The sequence below is a fragment of the Solanum pennellii genome, chromosome 9 (genome assembly GCF_001406875.1).
Source record: "Solanum pennellii chromosome 9, SPENNV200".
Taxonomy (NCBI): Eukaryota; Viridiplantae; Streptophyta; class Magnoliopsida; order Solanales; family Solanaceae; genus Solanum; species Solanum pennellii.
In genome coordinates this window covers 78980415-78992915 of record NC_028645.1, presented here as the reverse complement: position 1 = coordinate 78992915, position 12501 = coordinate 78980415, and the positions used below count along the sequence as shown (strand labels likewise).

Here is a 12501-nt window from a genome sequence, read left to right as displayed (position 1 = left end):
GAAAGAAAATTCTTGATTCAACGTATTTAGTAAAATAAAAGATAAAGAAAGGCAAGTTGTGGAATCCAAAAGAGAAGTGGCCTTTTCAACAAACTTAACTTTTCTTCTTGGTTGAGGTAAAGTATGTTATAGTGAAAGTGATTCCAAGGACTATTCAAAGCAAAGAAAGAGAATTAATTGTGAGTATAGTAATTGCAAGAAAATGGGGACCTCAATTGAAAATGAAATGTTATATATAGATTAGGTCCTACATTTTACTATATAGTTCACACACATGTAATGCAACAAAATCAACTCTTGTTTAAAGCCACCCATCCCAATCTAAAATCTATCTAGGTGTGTGCATGTGTGTTCAAAGATAGCCCACCTTTGCCCTTTTTACACTATTTTTTTTATTTATAAATCACACCAACCAATGATAAAAGCAACTCCCTCCCCCTTATTTAGAAGTTGCTAAGATGCTTCATTTCTTCTTTTTTCACTAGTCTATTACACTATGTTTGAACTCTAGATAGAGAATAGCCATTAAATGAATCTTGATTTATGTAAGCCAACTCCAACTAATTTGAACTTCTTACATCATTAATATTACCCCTTGTAACTCAATATACAAATATTTAACTACAACACTATACATATCAACCTTATGTAAAGTGTATTATGAACTAAACCGAGTAACAAACTCCAAATATAAGCTACATGTTAGAAGACGGAGAGGGTGATTTTCCCTAATGATAGCCAAAACTCTCATATTATGTTGCAAGGAGAGCTTGAAAAGGAAATAAAACAGCAGCTAAGAGAGAGCCAATGACATAATAATGCCCTTTTCCCAAAACAACAATAAAAAAAAACTGATAGCATCATTCATTCACGGACTACTGTCATTCTGTCATGACAGAGACTATTTTCAGCCATATAAAGTAAAGAATGCAAAGGTAAAAAGAAACTTGAAACTTTGAAAGAAAATCTTGAGGGCTATTCCATTTATATATGTGCCAAGACATACACATATACACCTTGCATATACTTATAATATGTCCAAAAAAAGATACTACTGTCCAGAAACTGCTGTATAATAATTCAAGCCAGTAGAAACACCTTTTAAGAGAAGGAAAAGAATAATGAATTACTGAAGCATCAGAGTTCCTACTGAAAAACTTGGAAGGCAATACAACCTTTCACTATTTTCTTAGTTTTTATCACTGACCTGCTTTCCCCCCCTAACCCCCCAAAAAAGGGGGGAGGAAAAAGGAACCAAAAACCTTTTTCTTTCCTGAACCTAACCACCACCATCAAAATGCAGGAAAGAGCTGGCTGATCAATATTCCAGCAAACCATCCTGTGATCATCAAAACACCAACCGGTCGAGCAGCAGCGCTTTCATTTGTGATATCCCTATAGGCAGTCAGATTATACACCACGGGAATGCGTTATACGATGTCAATCGACATGTTGATTGACTTGCGTTTCGTGCAAAAATTTAACCATATGGTGCCTCCTTCAAAACTGCGAGTTCTTCATTCCAACTTCTGAGGTTCACTGATGTGCCTCTGCTTGGCTGCTCCATCAAGTTGTACAGTGTTCATTTCTTCTCAGGCTGCCAGCACGCATGCAAATTGTCATTTCCTGGTCAAGAATTATGTTTCACTTCATGAATTACTTCCCAATTAATCTAAATTGTTAATTTTTGGCGTCAACTCCTAGACTTGTCTACCTAGAAAAATGGAACTGAAATGTAAATAAAGGATGATCATGAGACTACTCACCCGCAGGTTGTTTCTGTTCAGCTGGCTTTACTTGAACCGCGGCAGGAACAGGATGCACATAAGAGAAACCAGCAGGCAAAAGTTGATGTTGACTCCCTGATGTTTGTGTTGTATATTGGGCAGCATGAAGAATGCCCTGCGAAGGCAACACACCACCTTTCATATTATTAGCAGCTGCAGCTGCTGCAATTGCTTTGGCAGGATCAGAAGTGGTGCCACCACCTAGTGTAACAGGACACAAAGTCAACATCCCACTTGATGATGATGCAGCTGATGAACCAGGCAGTTGTTGGCCAGGCTGGTCAGGACGCCGTCTCTGCTGAAGATAATAACCCCCAGTAGCTTGACCAGCAGAACTTGTACCACTAGAATGTGGAGGTTGAGCTTGCACATATGGACTAGAGAAGAACAGCTGTGCTTGCTGCATACTCTTATGTAAATGTTGCTGTTGCTGCTGCTGTGACATTTGAGGCTTAGTTCCACCACCTGAAGTTGAAGCTATATTATGAGGGTTTCCAAGAATTGATGGCACATTCCTCCCACCAGCTGGAGATGACTTCTGGTTGGGAACTGAAGTTGAGGATTTACCCTGCTGTGTTGACAATGATGAGTTCTGGCCGGTTTTATTACTTGTAGTTGCAGAATTTGTAGGTCTTGGGCTACCACTGGCACCTTTTGAGATTGAAGAAGTGGTAGGAGAGCCAACCATCATGGGGGAAGAGGGAGACTGATTACTGTTTGGGGGCTGTTGTCCTGGTGGTGGAGGAGTGGATCTCTGATTCGTGCCAAAAGATATCTGTGTGTGACTTTGCTGGGATCTAACATGCTGCTGCTGCTGTTGCTGCTGCTGAGAAAGGCTTTTCAGAGAAGACGTTGATGACAAAGATGATGGAGCTTGGGATGTTGATGTTCTGGTAGAGTTCTTCCACTGAGGTGACTGAGCTTGATTGCTGTTGTTACCACTCTGTACAAGATTTTGAGGAAAAGCAGACATTGCATTTGGAAATTTTGAAGCAGCAGAAGCAGATGAAGTCAAGTGTTCCGAATAAACATTCCCATTACTAGAGGCTGATGTCTTGCTCCGAGCAGCAACAGCCGCTGCAAATTGATGTTGTTGATGCTGCTTATGAAGCTGAAGCATTTGTTGCTGCTGTTGCTGTATTTGAGCTTGCAACTGTGCATTAGGAACATTTACAGATCCCATAGCATTTGGCATTGCAGCTCTAGCAGTCCATGAAGCACCAGATGGAAGATTCAAGGACCTTGATGAGCTATCAATGACACTGTTCGCTGCAATAGTAGACCCAGAGGCATCAGACGTATCGGACCTTGAAAATGCAATAGACTGACCAGCATTTCCGGAAGGCTTCATTGCTAAACCTTTTCTTTCGGCATCAGCCCCAGACTGGTCACCAGATCCAGATTTACCATCCTCAGATACCCTGAAATTCTTCTTCTGCTGCACAGCCTGAGCAGCAGCTGCTGCGGCCATCTGTAAATTTTGCCTCGTAGCTTCCGGGAGACTCTGGAAAATAGCATGATTATGTGCCATGGACATGTCAATGCCAGGTCCAGTAGTGGACCCATTAAATGAAGCAAACGACATGGCAAAAGGTTGAGGCGGCGCTGACTCTAGACTCGCTTTTAGACCTGGTTGCTGCTGCTGCTGCTGTGGCTTCTTCTCAGTTTGATGATTACTGCCGCCACCAGCAGAAGAGGCAACGCCAAAATTAGCTGGAGGAGTCATCATACCAAAGTTTGAGGGATGCATGGGCATAGCAAAATTCTGATTGTACACATTAATTGGTCCATGCGACCTTTTCCTCTCTGCAGTTGGGCTATCTTCACTACCCACCTCATTTTCAATATGGCGCGTCTGTGGAGGCATATGCTGATTCTGTGACGACTGTGCTGGGGACTGAGATGGATGATTTTTTGTCCCAGGAAAACTATGTAAATTACCACCACTGTTCCCACCATTAATAGCATTGCCTTGGGACCTCTGTTGCTGGTTCTGCAAATGCTTGTGGGATGAAGAGGATCCACTTGACATGCTTGTGTTTTGTTGACCTTGTTGCATTTGTTGGGACTGCGATGTTGCTGGCTGCTGCTGCTGTTGCTGCTGCTGATGCTGCTGTTGTTGTTGTTGATGCTGCTGATGCTGCTGCTGCTGCTGTTGTTGTTGATGCTGCTGCTGTTGATGTTGCTGATGCTGCTGAACCTGGGAAGGATGAATCATCTGGGAAGAATAGAAAGATCCATTGAACAATGGCATGGGCTGAGGTTGAGTTCCCCGATAATTCGGAGGTGGTCCTACAGCTGGTATTGGGAAAGCATACGCATTATTCTGCAAGATCGCCAAATACTGAGCATCATTGGGAGACATATTTGGATAGTTGAAGCTAATTGCAGTAGCCGCTCCACCAGCTGTAGCTGAAGCAGTTCCAGCAGCAGCATTAGTTGTGTTAGAAGGGACAGAAGGGCCCAATGTGCTAGGTGACTTCGCGGGACCTGGTCGAACAGCAGCAGCTGCAGCTGCCTGCTGTTGATTCAAAGGGAAGATGAAAGCAGGCCCATGCTGTAAATTCATGGGGGGGAAAGAATCAGCAAAAAGGTGTAGTCTTGAAAACTTTTCATTCTCATCAAGAAGTTGAAAAAAACAGAGGAAAATCTAGAAATCAAGTTGTTAAATAAACTGTATGAAGATGATGTACCAGTAGATTATTGGGCGCAACAGGCGGCAATGCTTGTTGGAGTAACATTTGCTGTTTTCTCTGAGCAGCATCTGCAATGTTAGCTGGTTGAACTTTGTCTTTTCCACCATTACTAGGGAAGATAGCAAGCCCCTGCCCTTTATCAGGCCCAGCACTTGCTCCTCTACCAGCTAAGTTTCCATGGAGATCAGCTGACGGCATAACATTAAGATTGGTCTTGGCTCCAAAGAAGGGTGCAGTGCCAGCAGCAGGTGGCCAAAAAGGATGCATCTTCATAAATTGCTGAAGACAATGTATGTTCCTAGCAATGTAACAATGTGTTGCACATCTTTTTGGCCTTGGTTGAGAGAACAGAGGCTGCATAAGATTTCCGAGTTAAAAAGGGGTTGAAGCATGAATGTTAAAACTTCAATCATAGAAGTGAAAGAAATACAAAGAAAAACACCTGCATTGGAGCAGCAGAAGAAACTGTGCTTCCATCCATAGCGACAACTCCTTGCAACGGCGCCATGTATCTGCTGACAGGAATTGTGAGTTATTTCTCCAGTGAAACACAGCATTTACACCATGGATCTAATACTTGTAATATCAATTAAATGAGAGCACTGAAACACAATAAGTCAAGCCGACCGTACCCCATGGGAGGAAGCCCACCAGGCCAACTAGCCATAGAAATTGGCATAGGCAAAGAGCTGGATTGACCTGAATAAAGAAAGATCACCCCATCAGTGAAATCCAGGGGAAGAACTCATTGCAGATTCAAGAATATCAACTTACCAGTTTTTTCAAGAACTGATTCTTCTTTAGTAGCTTTTTGTGGTGGAGGAGGTGGTTGGTGCTGCTGCAACTTTTGACTGTGCTGTTGAAATTTGCCACTTACACCACTATCCTTTTCTGGCTTTTCCAAATCAAGATCAAGATTAATATTCCTACCCCTACTACTCTCACTTATCTTATGAGCATTAATTTCTTCTACAGCTGCTTTAGTCTTCTTTTCCTCAGCTTCAACACTAATCATCCCTTCATCTTTCTCAGCTTTGCCAATCCTTTCATCATCCTTTTCTGTCACAGCAGGCTTCCTTTCCTGAACAAAATAATATCAGCCAATTCAATAATCAGATCATCCTCAATAACCTCAGAGAAGGGGAGAAAAGAAAGTGACTACTCACAACTATATTTTCTGATGATATAATATGCTTATTACTATCCACAGCTGCTGAGCCAAAACTCATCTCAGCTTCTCTTTCAGGTGATGATCTTAACTGTGGAGGAGGAGCCTAAAATGGGATTTGAGAGATCAATTAAAACAAATTACAAAGAAAAAGAAGAAAAAGACTTTTTAGGTATTATCTTCATATATCTTCATCCTCACCATAAGATCTATCTGGAACTTCTCCTCTCTCTGGTTTTCCACTCCTGAAACAATCCCACTCCTGAAATTCCAAGAAACCCCATAAATCATCAGACTCGAGAAGAAGAATTAAAAGTTACAAAATCAGAAAAAGATCAAAACTTTGAATAGATACTCACACTTGGGTAACTGCAACATCCTCACGAATACTATTATCTACTCCCAAAGTAAAAGATTCCCTCTTTGGGGAATTCACTTCCTCCTTACTCTCCACAAATTCAGTTTCATCAGGCCTCCTCTTGACGTCAGATTCCATCTTCATCGGCTCCGGTACCGGATCTACTGCCGCCGGCAAACTTTGAGCAGAACCACTTAAATCATATAAAGAAACACCATTTTCAGCAGCAGACTGTGGGTTCTTCTCCAAATTAGGTGAAAAAACCTCTAACTTCATTGTTGTCTGATCCATCTCAACTTTAGCTGTAGAAGATGAAATGGGGGTGCTTCTTACACTAAATCCTCCAGGATTTTCCAAGACTTGCCTTGGTCTTTTCCTCTTTGGAGCTACAAAAACAAGAACAATACTCATAAGAACAAAAAACAAGAACTGGATTTTTTTCTCAAATCCCAATTGTGCAAAGATTGAAACTTTATTATACTCACCAACAACAGATAAAGGAGTTGCTGATGAGTTTGAATTAGAAGCTGGAGATGAAACTCTGGATCTGTTATTAACTTCTCTTGTATCAATTGGTACACTTTCTTTTTTTGAAGGTCCTTGTGACTGAGTCATCAATCCATACAGAACTTCAGCAATCTCAATCTCAAGCTCTTCAGGGTTAGATGAAGAAGCTTTTGGAGGTGACTTTGCCGGCGGCCGCTTTTGTCCATTAGGCTTCTGCATCAAGAAAAACAAACAATCAGTTCTGATAACATGAAAAAACAAAGAAAATGAAAAATCTGATGAAAATGAGACTAACAAATTTTTTTCTGACTGAAACATTAGATGAAGATGGAGATAAAGGAGCTGCCGGCGATGGTGATGTAGCCGGAATGTTCTGTCCCACCGGCGAAGCTGTTGATACTTGCTGATGAATTTGGTCTCCGGTGACAACACCACTGTTACCACCACCACCACTAGTCCCAGAAATCCAATCATGAGACCTCTTTGTAGATGCTAAAAACACCAAAAACATCAAAAAAGGAAAAGGGGGTCAATCAGAAAATCCCCAAAAAACAACAAAGATGAAAAACAGTACAAGAACAAAAAAAAACAGTACCAGAACGAGCTTTTCTTGGAACAGAAACACCAATCATTTCATCACCAGTTTTCCATACAGGTGCTGCTCTAAACACCTTTCCACCAACATTTGGTGGAAAATTTTTCCGAGGCGGTATATGATGATGGTTATGATTGTTGTTATGGTGATGATGATGATTTGAAATCGCCGACCCTCCCATCGTCGCCGGTAACGGATTCGGCGGCGGCAACAATCTTGTACTAGCTGAAACAACGTTTGTTGTTGTTGTCGTCGTCTCTTCATCATCTTCATCTTCTTCATCGTTTACACTTTCTTCTGAACTATCATCTCCACCATCTTCTCCACCACCACCACCTCTGTGCATCATCAATCTATCACCTCTTCTTCTTTTACTCCGACTTGACCTATCTCTATCTCTATCTCTAATATCCCTCTCTCTAATATCCCTTTCTCTATCTCTTTCTCTATCCCGTTCTCTGTCTCTCTCTCGATCTCGATCTTTCTTCACTCTCTCCCTTAACCTGACAGATTCTTGTATCTCTACACCCCCTTCTTCATCTGCATCAAAAAAAAATCAAGTTTTGATTAATTTTTTAAAAAATAATCAGATAAGGATTATAGATCTATGATGTTTACCAGGGGAATCTCTAAGACTGTTACTTCTATGTCTGCGTCTTGATAATCCATTAGATGTGGCGGCTACCATACCAGTTCTTCTTGCTTCTCTATTCCTATCCATTTTTTTTTCTTCTCCGGTGAAATAAATCAACTAACCCCAGATGAGTTCTAGCATAATTCACCGGAATCAATGGTGGTTTTCACCGGAAATGAAAGTTTTTTTCTTCACCTACTAACTTTCCGTCCGGCAAACAACAACCCCACAAATCAATACTTGCAAAGATGTTATCTTTTTACAAATGGGTGTTTTTTTCTTGGATTTTTTGTTTTTGCTTCTTCCTCTCTTCTCTTCTCTCTCTCTCTATCTACCTTTGGTTCTCTCCTTTTTCTGCTCTCTATCTTCATCAGCTTTTGGGCTATATCACACTCTTCAAACCCTCGTGGAAGGTTAAGATCTATCACTTTTGACATTTACTTTCATCTACACCGTCCATTCACCATCTCATCCAACGGTTCATATTCAACATTGCCAGCATGGCATGTGGTTCCACTGACCGACACGTGTCGGTCATCGCTTTCCATGCTCCTGATTTAAATAAAGTTGGGTGGGGTTTGGGTGGGAGGGGTATGACTTAATATAACGAGTTTTATTCTCACAACAAAGTATTTTATTTTTATTTTCAAGAGAAAAATTAAAAAAAAAAATATTTCTTGCCGCTTGTGGGCCACTTTTCACGATTGAATTAACAAAAACAAAATTTAGCCCCCAAGTCTTTATTATTTTTTCGCTTCGTAAATTTATATCGTTAATCAAATACATAAAATAAAAATGTATTTTTTAACTTAGTATTTAAACATGCATAAATTGATGTTTAAATAGATATGTATCTTACTTGATATTTTACGTAGCAATTCATGTTCATACATAATATTTCACATTGTACGTGTAGTATGTTATTCAGGATACATAAATAAATAAATTAGTATTAAAAAAATAGGGGATGGTAACTTGAAAAATAGAGAAGAAGAAGAGAAAATAAAATTAAAAATAGCTAAATTAATCCTTTCACACACTATTGTTGAGTGTATCACACTCACTTTGACATGTCAACAAAAAGTGTCAAGATGACACAACAGAATCCTACATACGAACATCGCCTAATTGAGGTGTCTAAGTGAAAATTGATGCAAAGTTTAAAGGGTGACCGATGAATTTAGCCTATCTCATATGACGTTTTATGTTTAATATGATATTTTACGTGTATTATGTCGGGTAGAATACGTAAACATTTTGTGTACCAAAAGGGCTTTGGTGACTGGCTATAGGCGGTAGTAAATGTATGTGATTCTAGGTAAAAGCAAAAAAACATGACGATCACAAGGAATCTAGGTGACTGCAAAAAAAATATCATTTCCAGCCGGTCAAATTCATTTATTTTCGGGTTTCACTTGCAATTTTTTCGCATTTCAGAAATGATAATAACAATAATTATTATGATTTTTTTTTTTTGCATTTTTTTAATATTAAGTAAAGTGAGTATATTTAGTACTGTCCAGTTCCTCTTTTTCCCTAGAAAAAGACAGGTGGGTCCCCCTTAATGAAGATCTAGAACTTAAATCAACGGCGTGGATCATCCTTTTGTCTAGTTGGAAATCATCTGAACCGTTAGATTAATAAGTGACGTGGCCATATGCGGTTGTTTAATTAAATGCTTTATTAGATTCCGACAATTAAGGCCGAGCCTACGTGGCAAGTTCGGCAAGATCTGGACCGTTGATATTTAAAGATCGGACGGTGGTTAAAAGACGGGCAGCGGAGGGAAAAAAAGGGGCAGTCACGGTCACGGAACTTCCCAGAAAAATAAGTGGGACCCAGAAATTTATTTTAATTTTATTTAATATTTTTTATTATTTTTTAGTTTATATTTTGCGTTAGCCATATTGTCACGTTCTGTAGTGCTTTGTAGTTTGTGGTAGCTAAGATGTGGACCCCAAAACCCACAATTCTTTTTATTTTATTTTTTATTTATGGTGAAGTGAAAATAGAAAAGGCAACCAAAAAAAAAAAGACAAAGTAGGAAAGTGAATTGAATTTCTTTTACTTTTTTTTCTTTTTATGCAATTTTGAGAAGTTTGACTTTTTTTTATTTTTTACAAATTTTAATGCATTTGGATTCACTAAATATACTATTTTTAAAAAAAATGCTACTCTTATTTATGGTTGAAGTGAAAATAGTAAAGGCAAAAAAAAATGTAGGAAAGAGAATTGAATTTCTTTTACTTTTTTTCTTTTTATGCAATTTTGAGAAGTTTAACTTTTTTTTATTTTTTACAAATTTTAATGCATTTGGATTCACTAAATATACTATTTTTAAAAAAATGCTACTCTTATTTATGGTTGAAGTGAAAATAGTAAAGGCAAAAAAAAATGTAGGAAAAAGAATTGAATTTCTTTTACTTTTTTTTTCTTGTTATGCAATTTTGTGAAGTTTGACTTTTCTTATTTGGGTTTAAATTTTGTATTTATGAAAATTAAATACAGTCAAACAGATCACTAAATACACTTTTAAAATATAACATTTTTTTAATTTATGGTTGAAGTGAAATTAGTAAAGATAAAAAATAGGAAAAAGGGGAAGTGAATTGAATTGAATTTCTTTTACTTTTTTCTTTTTATGCAATTTTGAGAAGACTTTTTTTTTATTTTAAATTTTGTATTTAGAAAAATCAAATACAGTCAAACCAAATAGATTCACTAAATATACTTTTAAAATACTACATTCTTTAATTATTTTTTATGGTTGACCAGAATATAGTTAAGGCAAAAAAAAAGTAAGAAATCGAATTGAATTGAATTTCCTTTTTATTTTTTGGCAATTTTTGATTTTTGACTTTTTTAAAGATTTGATTTGTATTTACGAAAATCAAATAGAGTCAAATGGAATTAAATTTACTAAATACACTCTTGAAAATATAACTAAAAAGATTAAATGCAAAGATTATTTCATACTCCTATAAATAAGACCGTAGTAATATTGACAAACTTATAAGACCAAACTGAAGTTAACAAATGACATTTTTTATTTGAATTTAAATCCTTAAAATCAACATTGGATTTTAAGAAATTTTTTTAAAATAGAATCAAATTGATTATATAAATATATGTGTATTATGATTACATATATTTATGTATTGTTATATTAAAATATCCAATGATACATATTAATATTTCTGCACTTTTAATTCATAATTTAGATGTGGTATTATTATTATTATTATTATTATTATTATTATTATTATTATTTATTCTTTTTATTATGCCAAGAATTATTCAAAGTCACTTTGTCTTTGAATATTTATTACAATAGCGTCGAGATATCTTGACACATCACCACTAAATCTTTCTATATTTTTTTTCAACAAAAATAATATAATAAGAATATTTTATTATGTTTTTTAATATGTCTAAATTTTTTAACAATGCCTAAATTCTATTTTTTTAAAGAGTAATTGATGGTTATAAATATTTGATCAACTCAATGACCGGATGTTTTAATATAAAAGCACAGACTATTTTAGATATATAAGGAAAATAATAAATATTTAACGTATACAATTTGCAAAAATAAAATTAAGTATGTTTTTTACCATTAAATATATAGTTTGATATTCACTCCATCCATATTAATTGTTCAATTTTTCTTTTATATACCCCTTAAAAGATCATGAATAAAAAATAACAATTTTATCACACAATTTGATTTTTACCCCTTAAAAAAAATTAAACAAATAATGATTTACCATTATTTATATTTACAAATTGAGATAGTAATAGTAATAATAAAAAAAACATGCACAAAAACTAACAATATATATCACAAAAATTATTTAAGTATTGTCAGATATATTACATGAAATAACTCAAAGCACAAACTTCCATTGATTAGTAACTGTGAGAAGAAAGTAAATCAAAAAATATTATTATGTATTTCAAAATTATGTAGGTCTAAGTGTAAAAGAATCAAAATCACTAGTAGGCTCAACTCAATTATTATAGAATTATCATATAGTTTTGTTTGAACTGATGATAGATCGTATAGTTCTTGCATTTTGAATATTGATTCATAATATTCTTAATGTGTGTTTGTTTGAAGTTTATTTATGGCATCAAAATGAATGATTAATAGATATATTATGGTTGTCCCATTAATAAGTCTTCGTCGATGTATTATTTATTATTGATACATCAAGTGAGGAGACTTGTTATTTTATATTTTTAAAAACTCTCTAATTGGATGAATCAACGCTAAAAATTAAATGCATAAAAATTAGGTAAATGATGTTTATATGTATTTGTCATGTCTAATTAAATGATTCTCCTTTGTTGGTTCAACTTGATAAACACAATACTACTTAAATTTATATATATACTCCTCCTCCTGTATAAATTTCCAGCTTATTTTAATCAACATTATAATATTATTTTTCATAATAGTTGTAATAATTTTATAGACTGTTTCGATTATTTCGAATTTGATTTAGTATTGTTACATTAATGTGTTTAAAATAAAAGTTCATGGTAATCTAATTCTGTAAATCTAATTAGATTACCTCAATACAAGTTACTTGTTGCATTATGTGTCACAATTAAATGAGGAGTTAATACTTCATTTTTCAATTTGACTTCATTAATACTTTATTTTTGTCATATATATAACTTAATTAATTTTGTTGTCCTTTAAAATCTTACTGTAATCTAAATCTAAAAATTGATTTTATTTGTAAAAAAA

At 35.8% G+C, this 12501-nt stretch overlaps 1 protein-coding gene across 2 annotated transcripts; it reads right to left on the bottom strand.

Moving 5' to 3' along the window:
- Positions 1-954: 954 nt before the first annotated feature.
- LOC107030783 (protein TIME FOR COFFEE) lies at positions 955-8131 on the bottom strand. Of its 2 annotated transcripts, none has more exons than XM_015232035.2 (13): positions 7730-8131; positions 7112-7651; positions 6812-7008; positions 6495-6729; positions 6011-6395; positions 5853-5913; positions 5650-5757; positions 5258-5564; positions 5116-5182; positions 4926-4995; positions 4481-4837; positions 1767-4344; positions 955-1626 (listed from the first exon to the last, which is right to left on the bottom strand). In XM_015232035.2, exons 1-13 carry the CDS (start codon positions 7830-7832, stop codon positions 1583-1585), a joined length of 5052 nt encoding a protein of 1683 aa, XP_015087521.1. In that variant the 5' UTR covers positions 7833-8131; the 3' UTR covers positions 955-1582. The 2 variants fall into 2 exon arrangements, with proteins under 2 accessions (XP_015087521.1, XP_015087522.1); XM_015232036.2 differs by having other exon boundaries at positions 955-1597.
- Positions 8132-12501: the final 4370 nt, after the last annotated feature.

Coding starts and splice junctions, on each gene's coding strand:
- LOC107030783 (XM_015232035.2), bottom strand. CDS start 7,832: ATGGATAGGAATAGAGAAGCAAGAAGAACTGGTATGGTAGCCGCCACA. Junction 6,730..6,811: donor TTTCAGTCAGAAAAAAATTT/GTTAGTCTCATT, acceptor TTCTTGATGCAG/AAGCCTAATGGACAAAAGCG. Junction 6,396..6,494: donor AACTCCTTTATCTGTTGTTG/GTGAGTATAATA, acceptor TTGTTTTTGTAG/CTCCAAAGAGGAAAAGACCA.